Genomic DNA, 18,761 nt, shown 5'->3' on the forward strand with positions numbered 1-18,761 from the left:
GATTATTTCCTCTGTCAATCATTCAATCTTTTTGTCCATATAATGTTGAAAAACAAATGCCTCTAACAATTTCATGCAGCCGCAATGTTGACACACTCAAGTTGCTAGTTATGTCCAAGCATAAGTCTAAAGATATTTAGAATAGCAATATATATTCAGGACAACCTGAAATTAGTATATTTTTGCTTAAAAACTACTTACATAATTATTAGAATATTTGATTAATTTAGTTTTAATTGACCAACCGTTTCAGCTGTAACACACGTTATCATGAGGTTGAACTGAGATCAGGTTATAAATGTATTCGACACACACTTCCACACGGTGGTGTCACACGACAAGCTTGTCTGCCCACATTAAAGCTGTAGAAAGTTCTCCAGAAAACACATGTTTTGATGTCAATGGCGTCCTAAATCAAACCCACTGATTGTCACACGTCATGGGGATAGGATTGTATTCAAATGAATCACAACTGCAAATGTTTCTGTTATCTTTGATGGACATCTACATTACAAAGAGTGTGCATATGATGCAATGTCAAATCATATTTAACTTAATTTTTCTGTTGCAATCTTTTCCTCCATGTATAAGTCTACTTCTAGGTCCTGCAGACTAAAATGTACATTTACTACTAAAATGAGTTGAGCAGTAAAAAACTTTTCCATCCTGACATTCACAATATGAGGTGCAGAGAATTACTACCTTTGTGAACGAAGCTTGTATTTTTGAGGCTGTTCACTTTATTTGATCCCCGTTGCGTTGAATACTACTTTGAATTGAATGGCAGTTGAACAGCAGCTAAGAACCCTGGATGTGCTGAATGTACGGTCACAGAAACACTTTCCTCTGACATATTAGATTAAAGGACTTGTTGTATTCCTGTTTTTGAATATGGGATTTGTTTGGTTTCCCGTGGATTCTACAAAATGATTTTTCACATGCGAGCTTTGGAAGTATAGCACCAAAAACAACACCAAATCTTAAGTGTTTTTATTGTTCAATCACAATGTTATTGACGTACAATGTATCTCTATCAACAAGTGGCACTTAGATTTAGTATTTAAACCAGACTGATTATTGGATAAAGTTAAACACAGTGTTTCTGTCTTTCAGGTGAAGAAAGTGTGGACAGGATGGCATGAAAAGTCAGGAGGCTGGGTAAATTATGCTTCATTAAATATAAACCTGTTTGTACTGAGGCTGTGAATACTGGAAGGACAAATGTAACCCCAACAAATAAAGACAACATGAACTCAAGTCAGCTGTTCAGACAGGGACTTATAAACTCAGGCCAAGCACAGGGATTGCTTAACTTTCACTTTAAACATTTCTTAAAATGTATTTTCAAGAATTACTGTGAGAAAAACTTCAAAAGTAAAATCTCATTTAATGCAGTTTTATGTTTTGAATTAAAGTAGAATGTGAACGTATCCATACGATCCATCTATTGATTATTAAATCTAATATTTATCTCCATAAATTCTTTTATTCCCTTCCTCGCTGTGTGTATAACCATCAGTGACACAGGGCCGATCTGGGCATGTGCAGTGGCTTCTTGTTGGCTCTGGTGGTGAATCCACCTACGACTCCCCCTTCAGCACTGACACCAGGTCTCCACTCTCCTTCAGCTCCTTGAGAATGTCCAAACCGCCGATCAGATCTCCCTTCACATACAGCTGGGGGTAGGTTGGCCAGTTAGAATAGGTCTTGAGCCCCTGACGCACCTCTTCATCCTGCAGAATATCAAAGGTGTCGTAATCGACCCCGGTGCTGTTCAAAACCTCCAGTGTCTGCCTGCTGAAGCCACATTTTGCAGCCTCCTTGTTGCCTTTCATGAACACCATGACTGGGCTCTGGTTGATGATGGTCTTCAGCCGGTGCTCCAAGGTCACGGCCTTCGGGCAGGTGTTCTCCAGCTCCCCAGACTCAGCCAGCTCCTTCACTATGTCCAGTCCTCCCACCAGCTCCCCGTTCGCATACAGCTGAGGGTAGGTGGGCCAGTTGGAGTAGGTCTTCAGCTCCTGTCTGACCTCCTCGTCGGACAGGATGTCGAAACTGCTGAACTGGACGCTGTGCTCTTTCAGCAGGGCCACTATCTGCCGGCTGAAGCCGCAGCGGGGCTCCTGCGAGGACCCCTTCATGAAGAGCATGCATGGCGCCGCGTTGATCAGCTTCTTCAGCCGCTGGTTGATGTCTGTGGCGCTACTCTCCGCGGCTCCAACTGGACTTCCGGCGACTGCAAAGCGCTGCACCTTCTTGGTCAGCTCCGGCGCATGAGCTCCATCCATGCGGTCCACCTTCTCCCCTGCCTTGAAGAAAAGGAAAGTGGGGACCGAGTTGATTTCATACTTCTCCGACAGCTCTGGCACCGCTTCCGCCTCCAGCTTGACAAACGTGGTGTGCGCGTGTTCCTTGGCCAGCTCGGCCATCACGTCGTTCATTTGGCCACACTGAGGAGCCCATGCTGCCTGAAAATGCACCACAGTCAGGCATTTCCCAGCTTTGGCTAAGAAATCTTCAAACTGCTGATTTGTTGTCGCCTCCACTAGATTCGCCATTTTTCTTTTGCTCTGTGCGGCGCATCCGGTGTCGAGACTACGTCACATCCGTTCAGCCCGATAGCTTCTCGCAAGTACTCGAGCTTGCTCTAGGAAGTCATTTGCATGTTATTTGATGATAAGAAACAGCTTCATACACTGGATAAGTTGAAAAGATAGTGTGACTTTCAAGGTAACCGCTGAACAACACACCATTTTTACGCACACACATACAAACGTGTGCAAAATAATATCTTATCGTCTCTGACATATGCGTATTGTAACGTTTAGTTTGTGTAGCATTAGCTTAGCCTCAGTTAGCTGGTCAAAGTTAGCTTTGTTGCAAACGTTTCTAATTTAGGCTAAGCTAAATCCTGCTAGCAAACCGTTGCTAACCAACGATAGCTGGCTAACGTTTTCCGTAATTACTGTTAGTGGTTGAATTAGTGCTAATACCCGTGCGTCGACTGGCCTAGCAGGATACAGCTAACTTAACTTATCTAACGTCAATCCTCAGCTGATAGTTAGCTACTGTAACATTATGATGCTAATGTTACCTAGCAAGTGAGCTTAGCTAACGTTAGCTGCTCAGCCTCTACTTATATCTTGTGAATTACCTCTGATTTGGATTAATTAGCTAAATTTACACATGACAGGGAACAAGATTTACGTGATCCTTCAGCCACTGCTATAGGTTAATGTTATTTGTTATTATTAACTATAGTAAGGAAGCGACATTTTACATTTCGAGTCTATTGTGTGTGCATTTGATTGTATGTTATTTGTGATTCCGAAATGTTTAAGGGTGCAAGGGGATTAAGGCAACAATTGTTTTTTATTGTTGATCAATCTCTCAATTACTTCCTCTATTAATCGAGTAACTTAGTTAAGGCCATACAAATGTTTTGAGCCCAAGGTGTTGTCTTCAAACTACTTGTTTTTTCAAAGTGTAGTCGAAAGATCCCCAAATCATTTAATTTACAATGATATAAAAAATGTAAGAGAGGCAAATCCTCACGCTTAAGTAGCTGGCTAAACAATAATGTTGATGAATATTTTCTGTTGCCCAACTAATCAAGTAATGGATTAATTCTGAGCACTAGCTCGTGGTGCAGCTGTGCAGCAGTACGGAGTTCAAGACACATTAATTGATTGAAATAATGCTGAAACATCTTGCCAATTGAATCCATCAACAGAAAATTAATTGTCAAAAATGTTGGTACACGGCTAGTGTTATCATGTTTAATTAATCTATTAATAAAAAATACATCTAAAACATTCCAGAGTCTCAACTTTTCGTATCTGCTGCTTCTCTTCTCTGCATACTTTGTAACGGGAATATTTGGGGGTTTGAAACTGATTAGTCAGGTAGTGAAAAAAACAAGACTAATTGAGAATGGAAATTACTGTCAGTTGTACCCTTGCGTCAGACTATTATACTAATTAGTTAGTTTAGCCTATATATCGATCGACATTAACTAACTACCAATATATTGTATCAGTGTATATGGCAGCTGAAGTACCAAGAAGTCTAAAAGTAAATATGTGCCAAATATATGTTTGAGGTCATTTAGAAACATTGCCTCCCATATATAGTCTGTCCTCAAGTTACAATATATATATATATATATATATATATAAAATGTCCCGCTTAGTCTTGTTCACAATTCTTTAAAAACAGATTCAAGGGATCCTAATCATTTTGGCCTTGAGAATTTAGTATCAGTCGTGCTTACTGGAACATCTTTTTTTGATACAGGACCACCATGGAGGAACAAACTGCAGACATAGAGGTGACAGTGAAAACACTAGACTCCCAAAGTAGGACCTACACAGTTGGTGCTCAGGTAACTCTTCTATAAACTCTAGAGTGAATTCTCATTTTCATTCAGCCTTTGTGGTGGTCTGACTCATGTCTGTCACATCTTGTTTGTAGTTGACAGTGAAAGAGTTCAAGGAGCACATTGCCCCTTCAGTGGGTATCCCTGTGGACAAACAGAGGCTGATCTATCAGGGCAGAGTCTTACAGGATGAAAGGACTCTGGCCGACTACAGTAAGTAATCGCTGGGTTAATTAAAGCCATGCGGAACTCAATTTTTATCTTGTTTCAAGATTTGTTTTTGAGCTCCTTCCAGTTTTGTTTTGCTGGGTATAATACTGCAGGTTTTGTTTTTCTTAATTATATATTATTATGTGCACATTGATTCTTAACATTTGGGCCACACACATTGAGTAAGTAAGTAGGAATTGACTTTGAGGGTTGCTGTTATTATATTGTAGGATTTCTTTTTTCATTTTGTGTTGTCTTACTGTTGCGACGGACCACTGTTTTAGGAGAAGGTAATGGCTGTGTTTGCTCTCAAGTACCAGCTTGATGTCCAAGAATGAATTTCAAACTAATTGTTGCTTTGAACTCACTTGTGTCTATTAGTATTTATATAGTATTTCTGGCAAAGGTAATTGCTCATCTTGAGGTGTTCAGCAATGTATAATACAGCTAAAATTTTGTTCCTCAAAACAAAAGTGTGACATCACACACTATCATATGTGTACGTATGTAACCGTAGTTCTCTGTTGTTGTTGTCCCAGATGTGGATGGCAAGGTGATACATCTTGTGGAGCGGGCGCCCCCTCCGCCCTCCCAGCCTGGCTCAGGATCAGGAGGCACTTCAGCTGATAGTGGACCCTCCTCGTCCTCCCAGGGACCATCACAAGTGCCTCCACATGATCGCAACGCTAACAGCTACGTAATGCTTGGCACCTTCAACCTCCCTGTCAACATCATGGACCCCCAGCAGATACAAGTAAACCGTTGAAACAGCGCACATAATCACACTGTTACATTGTAATTCATTCCTATTCATGTGGTTCTTAGTAATCGGATTGACCGGCTCACCTTCTGATTGCAAAGAGCGAAACAGCTAAAGTTAAGGTTGTGTTGTCTTGCATGGTGCGTTCAAGCTCTACGCAGTAAAAAAAATGGCGAAAGGTAAATTATGTTATGATGTTTTAGATAAATAAATAAATGCAGTTGTTTGAAGGAGATGTTTTCACGGCAATATAAATTAGATATTAGAAAGTGAATTATGATCTGTTAAACTTCCTATCACCAGCTCTCAGGACCTTATAATACATCATGAAATCTACTAATGCCAAGATTTTTTAAATCAAAGCAAGTATTTAGTTAAAAGTTTCTGCAAATAACCAAAATAGTTTTTGAATTTCTGAAATTATGCAATGCCGTTGCTTAGCCGATGCTCTACCTCTTCAGAAGCATTTATTTGGACATTTTTGGAAAAAACAAATATACCGTGATATATATCGTTTCCCTCCGTGCTTCAAAATTATACCAAGACATATATAGACAAAAAAAGTTATATAACGTCTGTTGTGGTTCCAGAGGAGATAGAAAGAAGTGAACTCACCAGACCAGTCATAGTGACAGACTGTCTGTCAAAGATTGAGTTGCATTGTGAGTGAAAATCGTGGCCAAAACAAAAAAGTTTAACTGTCCATCCAGTGTGATTCTGACAATAATATAGAAGTACATTGCTAAATTGATTGACTATTCTTTAGCTTTTATTCTAATCCTAATGGTGTATTTTCATAATGTATTTCATAACTCAGAGATCTCACAATAGTTTCTGACATAACTGAGCAGGTGGTCCAGTGTGATGAACAGCAACTTAAAAAGCTGACCTACTTATTCCTTTCCTGAACAGAAATCATAACACATGTAGAAGAAGAATGTCCTCTGGTTTGTTTTTGAATAAAACAAATCATATTTTTTGTTTCATCTCATGACCGGCGGAAGGTTTGTCTTGCCTGCAGGCACATTACTTCTCTGCTGTTAATCTTCTTGTTTAGATGTCAGTGCAGCAGATGGTGTCTGGTATGGGAGAGAATGCCAGGAATGCCAGAGTCACAACCAGCACTGGGGTAAGATGCCTGCTGATTGCACACAATCCCAGTTAATTAACAGCTGGGTGTTTTGTTGATTTTTCCCCTTTTCTATTTCAGAGCAATGGGTCTGTGAATGTGCACATTGATATGGACCAACCAGTGCAGAGCGAGCCGAGGCTGAGGCTGGTGCTGGCGGAGAACCTGCTGAGGGACATCAATAATGACATCAATAGGAGGGAGGTGAGAGCTCACCTTCAGGGTATTTGCTGGCTCTGAATGAGTCTTTAAGGGGTGACTAAGCACAAACGCATATATAAATATCTTCAGAAAAGAACAGAGAGCATGAGCTACAATGTCCTGACAACTCGCGTCAAATGGATCATGCGTTTTTATTTGTTTATATACTTTGACCTCAGAAAGATGTCCGTGTTGTCGCTCCTCCCGGATGCAGGTAGTGATTCCGCTCTGTAGCTGTTTTTGAATGGCGTGTAGCAGTAATCCAGAGTGTTTATTCCCATCGTTGCGCCGCCAGTATGTTGATGGGAGTCAGACATAAGCGACCTGCGTGCAGTGTGCTTTGAGCGAGACACACGGCGGGCCTGACTGACTGACTGAACTGACAAACCGTAGCTGGCTGGCTAGCTTACTAACACAGCAAACAGTTGTGATACGCATGAGTGACATGACTCTTGTCAGGGAGTGTTTATAGTTTCAACCATTAGTGAGCTGTCTATTACATTTCTTCAACTCATTTGGAGAGGATTAGAATCGTTATCATTCTCGGCTGATGAATCTCCTGTGGCGCTGGCCACCTTTTTTAAGGGTTACCAAAAATTCATATAATACATTTGCCTGCTGTCTTGTGTCTTCTTTTCAGGGTCGGCCACGTGACTCATCTGCTCCAACAGAGACCACTTCTTCTTCTGCTGCTGCTGCTGCTGCTGCTGCTGCTCCTCCCCCTCCTCCCTCATCTTCATCCACCACCTCCACTCCCTCTCCCTCTGCCCAGCCCATGGACACCTCCCCACCTCCAACAACTCCCCCTCCTCCAACCACCTCTTCAGCACAATCTGAGGGTCCAACACCCCAACCTGGACCCAAGTGAGACATCCTCTCTTTCTCAGTGACTCTTGAATGTTGCTTATGCCGCATACTTTAGATTTTTTATTTTTTTATTTCAATCCTTTAATTCTTTAAGTATTTAGCATAGAATCAATGTAGTGAATTCCTCAACTTTACAAACATAAAGGAGATTATAGGGGCCACGGCAGGAGTCATTTCTTCTGATTGAAACTAACTTATTTGATCCATGTATTGTGATGTGAGTTGTATGTCTTTCTCTGTAATATTATATATTTTTGTATCTGTGTTGACCAGGTTGGTGAACAGTTGTTGCGTTTGATTTTAATCAGCTCTGCCCTCCTTTCGTCCCCTAGTCACCCCAGCCCTGCTGAGTTGGCGGAGCTGTTTTCTGAGCTGCGGAGGGTTGAGGAGAGGCTGCAGCCCTTCATTCAGAGAGCTCACACCATCCTGGAGACGGCCACCACTGCAGAATACAACAATAATACAGTAGGATTCAAACAGCCAAATACTAATTAACTGGTGATCCTTAGTATATTTCTGAAATACATGCTTTTTATGAGCGGCCCGTATATCTATATTTAAAAATGTGTTGTTAGAGTTGCTTGTAGGTGAATTTTGTTTCATTGGACAGAAACACGAGAGTGATGTCAATGTTTTCATCTGACTTTCAGCAAGAAAGCGATCAATCGTATAAACCAAAATGTTAAACTTTTTCTTTAATACTCAAAATCCGGTGTATTTAACATAGATTAAATAGTTGTCATTTAAGATGTTGCCCAAGATGGTTTCTTTTCTGTCTCAGGAGAGAGAGGAGGACCAGCGCACTCTCTTCCTGACGTGGGAGTGTTTCCGTCTTCTTGGTAACGCCCTCGTGGCCCTCAGTGACCTGCGATTGAACCTCTTGACCCCTGTGCCCCGCCACATGCATGTGGTCCGGCCTTTTTCCCACTATGCCACCCCAGTGACCCTGCCCGGAGCTGTGCACCACCACATCCCAGTGCAAGTAAGTGAAGGCGAGCGTATTTGAGTTATTACTGTGAACTTTTAATGTAATCCGTCTTGACTGTGCTTGCATCTTCACCGACAGATGAACCTGGGTGCCACTGTGACTGTTGCGGCTAACGGCGCTGAAGGACATGCCCCGCCCACACAACAGGCCAGCCAATCGGAGCAGGCAGGTCAGGGACAGACCCCCCCCACACAGAGTTCCCCTTCCAATCAGCAGGCTGGACCGGGACAAGCTGGCCCACGTGTCATCAGGATCAGCCACCAGGCAGTCCCGGTGGTTATGATGCAGATGAACACGGACGGTGTGTTGTCCCCTACCCGCCACTGATTGAATGTTCCACTACCTCACAGCTGTTTGTGTGTCATATTGCTGGGCGGCAGTGTATTGGAATTAAATGATAAGCTTGTACCACACTACTGCATCTTCCGTGCACTGCGGCCACACTGAAGAATGAAACTTTAAACTTATTTGATTCACGGGCTCAAATTTCATAGGTTCCCTTTGTTGAATGATGGCTCTGTTGTGTCTTCTGTAATAGAGAGTAACACTGGCAGTACATTTAAGTATTGTATTAAGGAGTTCAAACTATTTGTGTGTTTTGTATGTATGTATGTACAGGCTCAGGTGTCCCTACCGCAGCTGGACAGCAAATGCCTGGACAACCAGGTACATTTGGCATAATACGTTTTAAACAACACAGTCTAGTCGTGTAGAACATGGAATACTGTATATTGGTCGTATCACAGATGAAGCCTTCTTTTTGTGACTCCTGAATATAATTTTCTGCTTTTCTTCTGTAAGTCACGTTGTTCTAATTTATTGGTCTCTGTCTCCCCCTTAAGGTGCCCTCCCCCCTGATTTTATGCGGAATCTCATGCAACAGATAAGCCAATACGCTGCTGCCGTAGCTACTAGTGCTGCCACCGCTACCGCCACTGGCCACCCGGCCGCACCCCAGCCCACTCCTCCTGGCTACAGCTCCACAGCCAACTCCTCAACTACCACCACGGGTCCTAACACACCCACCACCACACCTACTGCTCCCCCACCGCCTCCCCATACTGGCCCCCAGCCCCAGGCCAGGGTTGTGTTCACCCGACCACCCTTTGCGCCCAACATGCCCCCTCCAGCCTTCGGCACTCGGGGAACCACCATCAATGTGAGAGCTGCCATGCCGGGCCAGCAGCCAGGACAGGTGGGGATAATGACATCTGATTTGGTTCCTTTTTTCCTTTTTTTAGACTGATTGTCAACGTTTGAGACTAATTGAAATATCTTTCTGCACAGCCCTTCAACCCTGCTGCTCTGAACCAGATGATTAGTGGACTAGTTGGACAGCTTCTGGTGCCAGGACAAATGCGTAAGTTAATGATATAGGAATTTAGATTTGGACTTTATTACCATTTGTCTTTACTTATAAAAGCTTAAGGTATAGAAAGATTAGTCAAGAATTGCTGCCCATCAGTAATTCTTCAATCTGTTTGTTTTTTAACAGCTGGTCAAACAGTCACATCCTCCTCCTCCACATCCACTTCCTCCTCTTCCTCCTTTTCTTCCTCCTCTCAAACATCCTCTGCCTCCTCCTCCTTTTCTTTCTCCAACTCGGGTCCAACTCCTCCGCCTACAGCAAACACTACTGATCCACCGAGCCAATCTGAGACCAACACCAGTGAGCCCCAGTCCCTGGAAATGCCCCCAGACCTCAGCCAGCTCCTGGGTTCTCTCCTGGGGGTAGCCGGCGGTGCCACTGGGGGCCCTGTAGGGGCCCCTTCAATTACTGTCACCACATCTGGTGTCCCAGCCTTCATCCAGGGAGTGAGTGAATTCATGCAGCAGGTCAGTGTTTGAATATTTGATCTGAGTGCACTTAATAGTCATTGCATGTGAATTGTACCTTCATTTGCATATCATTTCTGTGCCACCTGTTCAGAGATCATGTGAAAGGAGTACATCAGAATTTTTTTGTAAAGCAATGTTAACAAAACATGTTTCCATTTAATTTCTAGGCCCAACCCATCTTCTCTCCACCCCCACCTCCCTCTGGTACCACTCCTGCTCCTGCTGCAGGGGCCAACCCCAACACCACGCCCAACCCCAACGCCCCCGCAGGAGCCGAAGCCCTCAACCCGGAGCTGTTCACAGGCATCGTCCGTGGCGTCCTGAGCACCATGATGGGCTCTCTGGGTCAGGCCCAGAACGACACCGAGAGCATTGCCCAGTTCATGCAGAGGCTGTCCCAGGCAACCAACATCTTCATCAGTCCTGAGGATCCTACCGGTAACAAACAAACATACGAACATAATATGTTGTCAATACAGCAGCCGAGGCTACCAAATGATAATGTAATTCAGGCCAGGAGCATGTCATAAACTGATGGGTCTGAATATTTAATTATTTGTGATTCCCAGGGTTTTTTGGAGAGCTGCTGATGTTGGTGTGCCAGACGTTCACCATGTCGGACCTGGTGATGCTGCTTCATGGCCAGCACCAGCCCCTCGGCCGCATCCAGCCTCAACTGTCCCAGTTCTTCACCCAGAACTACCTCAACGGCAGAGAGCCCACCGATGAGAACATTACTGTCAGTAACACTCACCAGTTGGAGGAGAAATGTTTTTCCTTTAAATTGTTGTAGATTTCAGATCTATTCATACTCAAGTGTAGTTAAAAGTAGATAGAGCTAATTTGCTTTGTTTGATGATTTGTCTTTTTATTCTTTAGTGTAACTGATGGATTTTTGTCTTCTTATCCCTCTATATTCGTCTCTTGTTTCCATCCCCCAGGCTGCTGCTGAGAGTCTTGTGAACGAACTGGAGGAGTACATCAGTGAGAGCTTTGTAAGTCCTTGATGTCCACGCCTCCTCTAGTACCGTTAATTAAAGTACAAAACAGTATATGATTAAATGTAGGCCTGCTCATAGTCAACTCACATTTTAGACAGTGTGGAAATCTGATGTATTCACGGATAATGAACAAAGCCATTAAAACAATGGTCTTCTGTGTGCTGATACAGGAGTTTAGTGTGGGGCGGCTGCTCTGCAGTTTAGTTTAACTGACACTAAGTGAGCAGGGGAGGGATTAATCGCTTTCTCATATTTCTATTTGAAGGTGAGGTTTATTGAAGAAAAGACATCAGTACTAAAAAGTGCACATGACAAATAACAGTAATTCATTATAAAAAGATATTTCAGCACTCTGTTGGAACGTTATGCCTCCTGTGTAGTATGTCGTTGTATTGACGACACCTTTATTCAACTCCCACAGAGAGAGTCTTCAGTCACAGTGTTGGAGGGCGTTGACGTCACTCAGACCAACATGTCCTTCTTCAGACAGCAGCTGATGCACATTGCCACCCATATTCTACGCTGCACCGGTAAACTTAAGGACCTTTAAATCAGTTGGTGATGGTTTATGTGTGGATGTTTTGGTTCCAGTTTAATCTTTATGTGTGTTTTAAGTGGAGGTTGCAGCACTAGAATGAATCATATTTGGATTATTAATCACGAATATTGCTAATGTTTCTGTAAGACTTGTAGTATTGTGTATTTTTCTAATTAATTCGTATGAATATCTTTCTCATCCAGATGACTCATTTGGGCCTGGGCTGCTACAGATGTGCAATCAGGCATTGTTTGAGTGTCTTGCCCTCAACCTGCACTGCCTGAGAGGAGACCAGAGAGCGCTCACCGCCGTCATCAACCACCGCATAGTCAGTAGACACTCCCTCACTAATTGTCTGCTCGGTAGACTCCAGATGAAATGGGCATTGGCATGTTAGTCAAAGGATATCAAGTTTAGTGCTTGAATGCAGAAATAATTGTTTACTTGCAACAGCCTGATGATGGCGCCCTTGAGTGCTTGTGGCAGGAGATGCAAACTAAAAACTAAAAGCCAAACAAAGTCATGACGTTATTGACCAGGGGAAGGCCAACAGTTTATTTCTCTCAGTAGATCTAACACGGCAATGTAGATTTTTAAACCGAGTGACACAAAATCAACACGCCTCAAGTACAGATTGCCAACATCATAAGCCAAACAGATTGCATCAGATGGCTGCTGTGTCCATGACATGTTTCTGTGATGTTAGAATGTTCACATAAGAAATGAGCAGAGAAAACAAAAGCCACTTAAAATTGTAACTATCCAAAGACAAAATAAAAGCTTTATTTTCTCTTGTTGTTCCAGCGGAGGATGTCCAGCGACATCAGCCCCAGCCTGGTCAACTGGATGACCAGCATGATGACAATGAGGCTGCAGGTGATTCTGGAGCACATCCCCATCTCACAGGAGCAGATCCAGAACTACATAGTTCACACACAGGTAACGAACCAGCCGCATGCCATCTTTTAAACATTTATTTGATGTTTTAGCTCCGTATCTATGGCTTCCTGCCATAATATTGATGGCCACATGTTGGCAGTTGGAGGGAATCGTAGCTGCAAGCCTCCTCTACATCATGTAGCACACATTTCGTCCCTGGAACTGTAGATGTCACTGGTAATTTATGTCTGAAAGCTGTATGTTTTCTTCAGAACAGAATACAAGAGTCCGTCTTACCTGATGGCTGTTACATATCCTGTTACTTAGGACAGCACGTCTGAAACGGCTAATAAATATTAAATGACATTCTTTCACAGACAGAGCAGTCTTCTGCTGCTGGCACACAAGAGCCTGAACGAGCACAAAGTGCAACGGTAAGCATGGCGCGTCTTTAATGTCCTTTTCAGGTGAACCCAGGTTGAAGGTGTTCGGGCATCGCTCCGCCTTTTTAGTTCCGTCATTTCGTTGTTCTCCACTTCCAAAGGCCGGGGACACCCTCTCACCAGCGGCAGCCACCACAGCAGAGGAGGCCATGTCGGTGTCACGCGACACGAGGGCGTCGTCACGGGAAGCACGGGTGTTGCCCGGAGACCTCGGGGCCTCGGGAGGAGCCGCTCCATTAGGGGGCGACATGGCAGCAGCCGGAGCTGAGGGAGGCAGTGAGGAGTCTGCTCGAGACTCAGAGACCTGGGCGGCTGCTGTTCCACCTGTAAGAGCCCACACAGTTTGTAAAGTGTTTTAACACACAATTTGTTTTCATGACTACATTTGTTTATTTGTAGCACCGCCCTGCTTCACATTTCGAGTGTTTACTCGTTACTCTGGGTAATCCGATGAACAAACGTTTCCTTGTTCTGTAGATTATAATAATTGTTTCTGGAAAGACGCACTGGATCTTGTTCAGCCTGATTTTTAGGATCTTCTCACTAGTACTTAAAGGATATATAGACAATGTTGCACACTGAACGTTGAGATCACACACTTCCATGTTCCAAAGTGTTTTTAGTACAATATTCCCTCTGAGCAGCAATGGAGGAACAGTAACAAAGAGGGTTTTGACTAGAAAACATCCCTTAAAAGATTCCCCATCTTCACTGTTAAATGTGTGTTGTAGGAGTGGGTGCCCATCATCAGGTGTGATATGATGACCCAGAGGAAGATGAAGGCTCAGCCCCCGCTGTCTGACGCTTATCTGCACGGCATGCCAGCTAAGCGCAGGAAGGTAATCGGATCAGTCGTAACTTCACTTATTACAAATGAATGTCACTTGTCCGTACCTTCTTCAAGGTGTCCGTGTGTGTGTGTTTTCAGACAGGACTGGGTGGTGGAAGCCTCCTCTCCCTCTCTGATGCGGTGAGTCAAGCAGCCAGGACAGCGGGGGTGAAGCCCGTCACCTCTGCTGAGCGATTACAAGACGATCTGGAGACCCAGGAGCTGAAGGAAGCGTATGCAGAACAGGTAACTAAGTCATCAGAACAAACCAGGGACACATCATTTGGGGTAGTGATGACCGCCGTCTGGTCCTCTTGTTTTCATAGTGTTGGCCATGATATGTACATTTTCTTACCATCTTAATCACAGAGACGCATGGTTACACTGCGAGATGTATCTTAAGAACACAAGAGGTTATAAATAAGTCTAAATTAAGCAAATTGTTTGAAAATGACAACGATTCATATAAGTAGATTAGATAAGAGCAGACCTCAAACGATTGGTTGAATAATCAAGTTGTCAATCAATAGAAAAATAATGTAACTATTTTTGCAATCAATACATTTTTCAAGAATACAATCCACAGAATAATTGATCATTATAATGTTCTTAATAAATGCAGCTTAAGATAATTGTGTTTAGATAAAAGTATACTGACATGATTGTTGCTTTGGTTTCGTCCATATTCATTCAACTCATGCTAAAGTACATCTTTAGCTGTAATGTCGAAGCTGTCGCGTTTGTCCCCTGAAGGTCTAGGACTTATGGGAAATGGTGTTTGTTAAAGATAGCTAAAAACAAATAGTAAATAAAGAATTATTTTCGATTGTTTTCAGAAGATACCATGCTTCTCTGAACGTGTTAGGCGAGCCACACAAAGTCCCCTTCTGACATTCTGCTTGTACGACACCATGATAATCTCATCATCTTCTTTTATATCTCAGGTTAAAGCGGACATCAAGAAGCGAGTGAGGGAAGACCCGGATTTCACCTCTCAGCAGTCCCCCAACGCACACAGAGCCTTTTCATCAGACTCATAATCAAGTGCAACTGATATGAAACCTGCAAGATTCTCGCTGTTTTTAATCTTTTTTTATTTCTTTGATCTTCATCCAACTACTCCTCAACGCAGCCTCACACCCCAAAACTGTCTGTATGGCTTTTTAAGCAGTTAGGAGCTCTCTTGACTAATTGCCTCATGCTAATGTGACTACTTCTCCCAGTGCCTATTTATTTCTCTGTTTATTTTGGTCCAACATTTGGCTGAGAGAATTTTCCTGATAAAAAGGTATCAGATCTAAGTTAGACTACATCCGGTCACTTTACTTCTGTTTGAATACTTGTATGTCTTTTCTGCCCTCATATCCTCGTGTTGCTTTGTTAATATGGAGCCTAAATTCTCATTATTTAGTGGACTTTAGACTTCCTGTCAATACTCTCCAGTGCAAGAGTATACTTTCATGTGACGAACAAGCGGTTTGTTAAATGAATATATAGTAAGCTTAATAAATAAAAAAAACTTGATACAGTATTCTGAGTATTGTCTGCTTTGAGAAAGTTGAAAGAAGACTTCGCTTTGCACAGATATTAGTATTGGTGTTTGTGTGACGGTAAGTAACAAATTGCAGTTCAAAAATGCAGTGGTGTAAAAAGTACTTCAAGTAAAAGCAAAACCAGTGTCGACTATATAGTAGTCATGCAGATGGCCCATTTCAGAATAATGTATGTTTTATTTCTGAATTTAATCATTCATCACTTACATGTTGCAACTGGTGGTACTTCTGTGTGGCTATAATATATAGATTTTTTTATTGATAATATTTTGTCTTAATAATCTAATTCTGTAACTAAATTCATCAAATAAATCTAGTAGAATAAAGCACGATTTTTAACACAAATATAATAGAGTAGCAGTATAAAGTAACATGTACCTCAACATTTTAGTAAATTACAGTTCCTTAGTTCCTTTCCACCACTGCAAACATGACACATGTCTGTACTCCTGCTACTTCATGGTTTGTCCACCACAAACAATTTGATATTTCTAATATAAAAATGTTTTGTAAATTTGTTTTGTTACATTTGGGAATCAGAAAAATCTGGATTTATCTTGAACTGTAGAGCCTCAGACATAAGTATGTTTCTAGTTGTGAGGAATGATCTCCATCTATAAAGTGATCTATGAGAACGCCAAATTGTTCTGCTAATTTAACCGTGATTAGGGAAACTTTCTCTCCCAATGTAATGTGTAAACAAAGGTGTCATCAGCAGTGCTCTTTTCCCACATTTAAAATCTTCAAACCACACTTTGCAGAGCTCATTGGAATCATTTTAATAAATCACATAAAGTAACAACTTGTTTATGACTGTTCGACATACTATACTATGACTTTTTAATTACTTTTTTCAGAAATAATATATTATGATTTTTTTCATGGCATACCAAACAATGCTTTTTAAAAAAGCTCATGATTTTTACATCATACTATGCTACAACACTTTTTTATGACTAGCTTTTTTATAGTATACTATGACTCTTCATGGCCTTTTTTTGAATGAAATACTTAACTAAGTGCAAACAGTCCACCACAGACAGACCCAGATCCAGCTCGCTGCCTCCTAAGACCTGCAGACTGAAGCTTTGGAGAGCGACGCCTGGCGACAGAACCAGAACCAGTACTGCGCTTGTTAGATGGTCAGACCCTTGCTGCAGTAAAAAAGAAAATTCTAAAGGGACTTGAGTAAATGTAGCCTCCTTATTTACATTCTACTACTGAGAAAATGAGGGACAGACCATATTATCCTGAAATACATTAAATTGACAAACAAAGACTTGCAATGACTAAACCCCCTGCTAGCGCATACATTTGAGTTTCTTCAGCTGTAGCTCAAAACAAATTCACATCGACTCTGACCTCTGACATAAAGCTAATTAGACCTTATGTTAGTGTGAAAAGATTGCTTACCAGAAAGGATCTCGGTGAAAGAGTCAAATCCCTGTATGGTCATACACACCATCCTGCACAGAAAGACTGTTGAAATGTCTGAAGCCCAAAGGATGAAACCAAGTTTGAACTTTGTCGGGGTTGCCAAGTTCTTTCTCAAGCTGCCGAAGTCAGACAGCTTGATCTGAGAACGAGACTTGCGTCCCAGATTGACGAGACATATTAGAGACTCAAGGGCCTTGTTGAAGTTTACAGCCAAGATTATGTGCAGTAATGTCTTCAGACTAAAATCTGACATATTTCTGTACGCTGCCCCATTTCAGCAAAGACCCCTTCAGGCAATATGAGGTGACAATGTGACAAAAGCTCCACAGATAACAACCTCAGAGTGCTGGACATGCTTCAGGCACTATGCAAAACACAGCTTTAGAAGAAAGGCCCATTCATGGCCTTTCAAATGTGGCTGTGAAGCTTTCAGCTGAGGGTTACAGTTTGGAGTGTTCTCACAAGAGATTGCTATATTTTTATTTAATAAGCAAATATGGCAAAGAAACATGGGTTTGATACTTTGATCACTATGAAGGAGATATAAGACACAGTATCATAATGTCTTATGTTGAGAAGTGACAGAGGGCATTTCTAGTTGAGAAAACACCCCGTCAACTTCCACATTTTACATGTCAACTTCCACATTTTACATGTCAACTTCCACATTTTACATGTCAACTTCCACATTTTACATGTCAACTTCCACATTTTACATGTCAACTTCTACATTTTACATGTCAACTTCTACATTTTACATGTCAACTTCAAACAGTTAACTTCAATCTTTTCAACCAGCAGGGGCACATTAAACTACTTGGTGTTTAACCATAAGTTTTTGATACCTCTATAATTTACGAACACACATTTACACGTTTAAACATAACTCACCATGTGCTTCCTCTCTGCTTCTCCCCAAATGACCTTTGACCCTGGAAGTATACTATAGTATCAAAGTAGTATTTGCCCAGAATTATGGTTATTGTAGTATTGTACAAATACTTTAGCTACATTTTTTAATTGTTAAACTCTTCACACACACAACGCTCCCAAGTTTGGTCTCAAAATGTGCATGTTAAAATAAAGTGGAACTTTTCAAATAATGCTTTTTAAAGATTGTTTTGGTTCCTGTAAATCACATTATATTCTCATCAAAACAGAGTTTGCAGTCTTCAGTTCCTTACAATTAAACAAATCTATTTATCTATGAGGAGAAAAGTTCAGCCTATGCAGAAGACTGTATTTGAAGGGGTGTAGAGTAAGAATAACTTTTAAAAACGTTCCATGTTACTACATGATGACATCCCAGCAAACTTTACATTCTTTAATTTAGCTCAAAGCTTGTTTTTTCTTCAAGACACCAAAGCTTAGATATTTGAATCACTTGTAAATATCCAGTAAGCTACAATACCCTAACTTTGGAAAAACATACTGCATTAAACAAATTTTACAACAAACTGCATTCATTTAAGCTTTGTCCACTACTGCCTCACAACTTAAATGTTTGGCAGTGGTGGTGAAGGAAATAACTATGTTGCAACACTGCTCGAGTGATGTTAAAGAAAAAAAGTATAAACACGTTACAAGGATTCGGTGATCTGTACATTTTGTAATAAGCCTGAACATATGTGCCAACATGAGGTGCAGATTGAAACTATTGTGAAAACAATAAAACAATCTTTATAAGTTTGTCTTTCAACTTATAAACG

The 18,761-nt window shown here is 41.7% G+C and overlaps 2 protein-coding genes across 3 annotated transcripts; one reads left to right on the plus strand and one right to left on the minus strand.

The window, feature by feature from the left end:
- Window positions 1–983: 983 nt before the first annotated feature.
- glrx3 (glutaredoxin 3) lies at window positions 984–2,572 on the minus strand. Its single transcript, XM_079163961.1, has one exon. It carries the CDS (start codon window positions 2,556–2,558, stop codon window positions 1,581–1,583), a length of 978 nt encoding a protein of 325 aa, XP_079020087.1. The 5' UTR covers window positions 2,559–2,572; the 3' UTR covers window positions 984–1,580.
- A 32-nt stretch (window positions 2,573–2,604) lies between these two features.
- LOC306699332 (large proline-rich protein BAG6-like) lies at window positions 2,605–15,585 on the plus strand. Of its 2 annotated transcripts, none has more exons than XM_079163914.1 (25): window positions 2,605–2,730; window positions 4,297–4,384; window positions 4,474–4,591; window positions 5,128–5,342; window positions 6,406–6,477; window positions 6,559–6,681; window positions 7,319–7,542; window positions 7,878–8,010; window positions 8,327–8,527; window positions 8,612–8,834; window positions 9,152–9,199; window positions 9,376–9,728; window positions 9,821–9,893; window positions 10,029–10,369; window positions 10,540–10,810; window positions 10,942–11,111; window positions 11,314–11,367; window positions 11,795–11,903; window positions 12,115–12,239; window positions 12,716–12,850; window positions 13,168–13,224; window positions 13,335–13,559; window positions 13,965–14,072; window positions 14,162–14,308; window positions 15,007–15,585. In XM_079163914.1, exons 2-25 carry the CDS (start codon window positions 4,304–4,306, stop codon window positions 15,100–15,102), a joined length of 3,702 nt encoding a protein of 1,233 aa, XP_079020040.1. In that variant the 5' UTR covers window positions 2,605–2,730; window positions 4,297–4,303; the 3' UTR covers window positions 15,103–15,585. The 2 variants fall into 2 exon arrangements, with proteins under 2 accessions (XP_079020040.1, XP_079020041.1); XM_079163915.1 differs by having other exon boundaries at window positions 8,612–8,702.
- Window positions 15,586–18,761: the final 3,176 nt, after the last annotated feature.

The sequence above is a fragment of the Pholis gunnellus genome (genome assembly GCF_910591455.1).
Source record: "Pholis gunnellus genome assembly, chromosome: 8".
Lineage (NCBI taxonomy): Eukaryota > Metazoa > Chordata > Actinopteri > Perciformes > Pholidae > Pholis > Pholis gunnellus.

Coding starts and splice junctions, on each gene's coding strand:
- glrx3 (XM_079163961.1), bottom strand. CDS start 2,558: ATGGCGAATCTAGTGGAGGCGACAACAAATCAGCAGTTTGAAGATTTC.
- LOC306699332 (XM_079163914.1), top strand. CDS start 4,304: ATGGAGGAACAAACTGCAGACATAGAGGTGACAGTGAAAACACTAGAC. Junction 8,528..8,611: donor ACCACCACATCCCAGTGCAA/GTAAGTGAAGGC, acceptor CTTCACCGACAG/ATGAACCTGGGTGCCACTGT. Junction 9,200..9,375: donor GCAAATGCCTGGACAACCAG/GTACATTTGGCA, acceptor CTCCCCCTTAAG/GTGCCCTCCCCCCTGATTTT.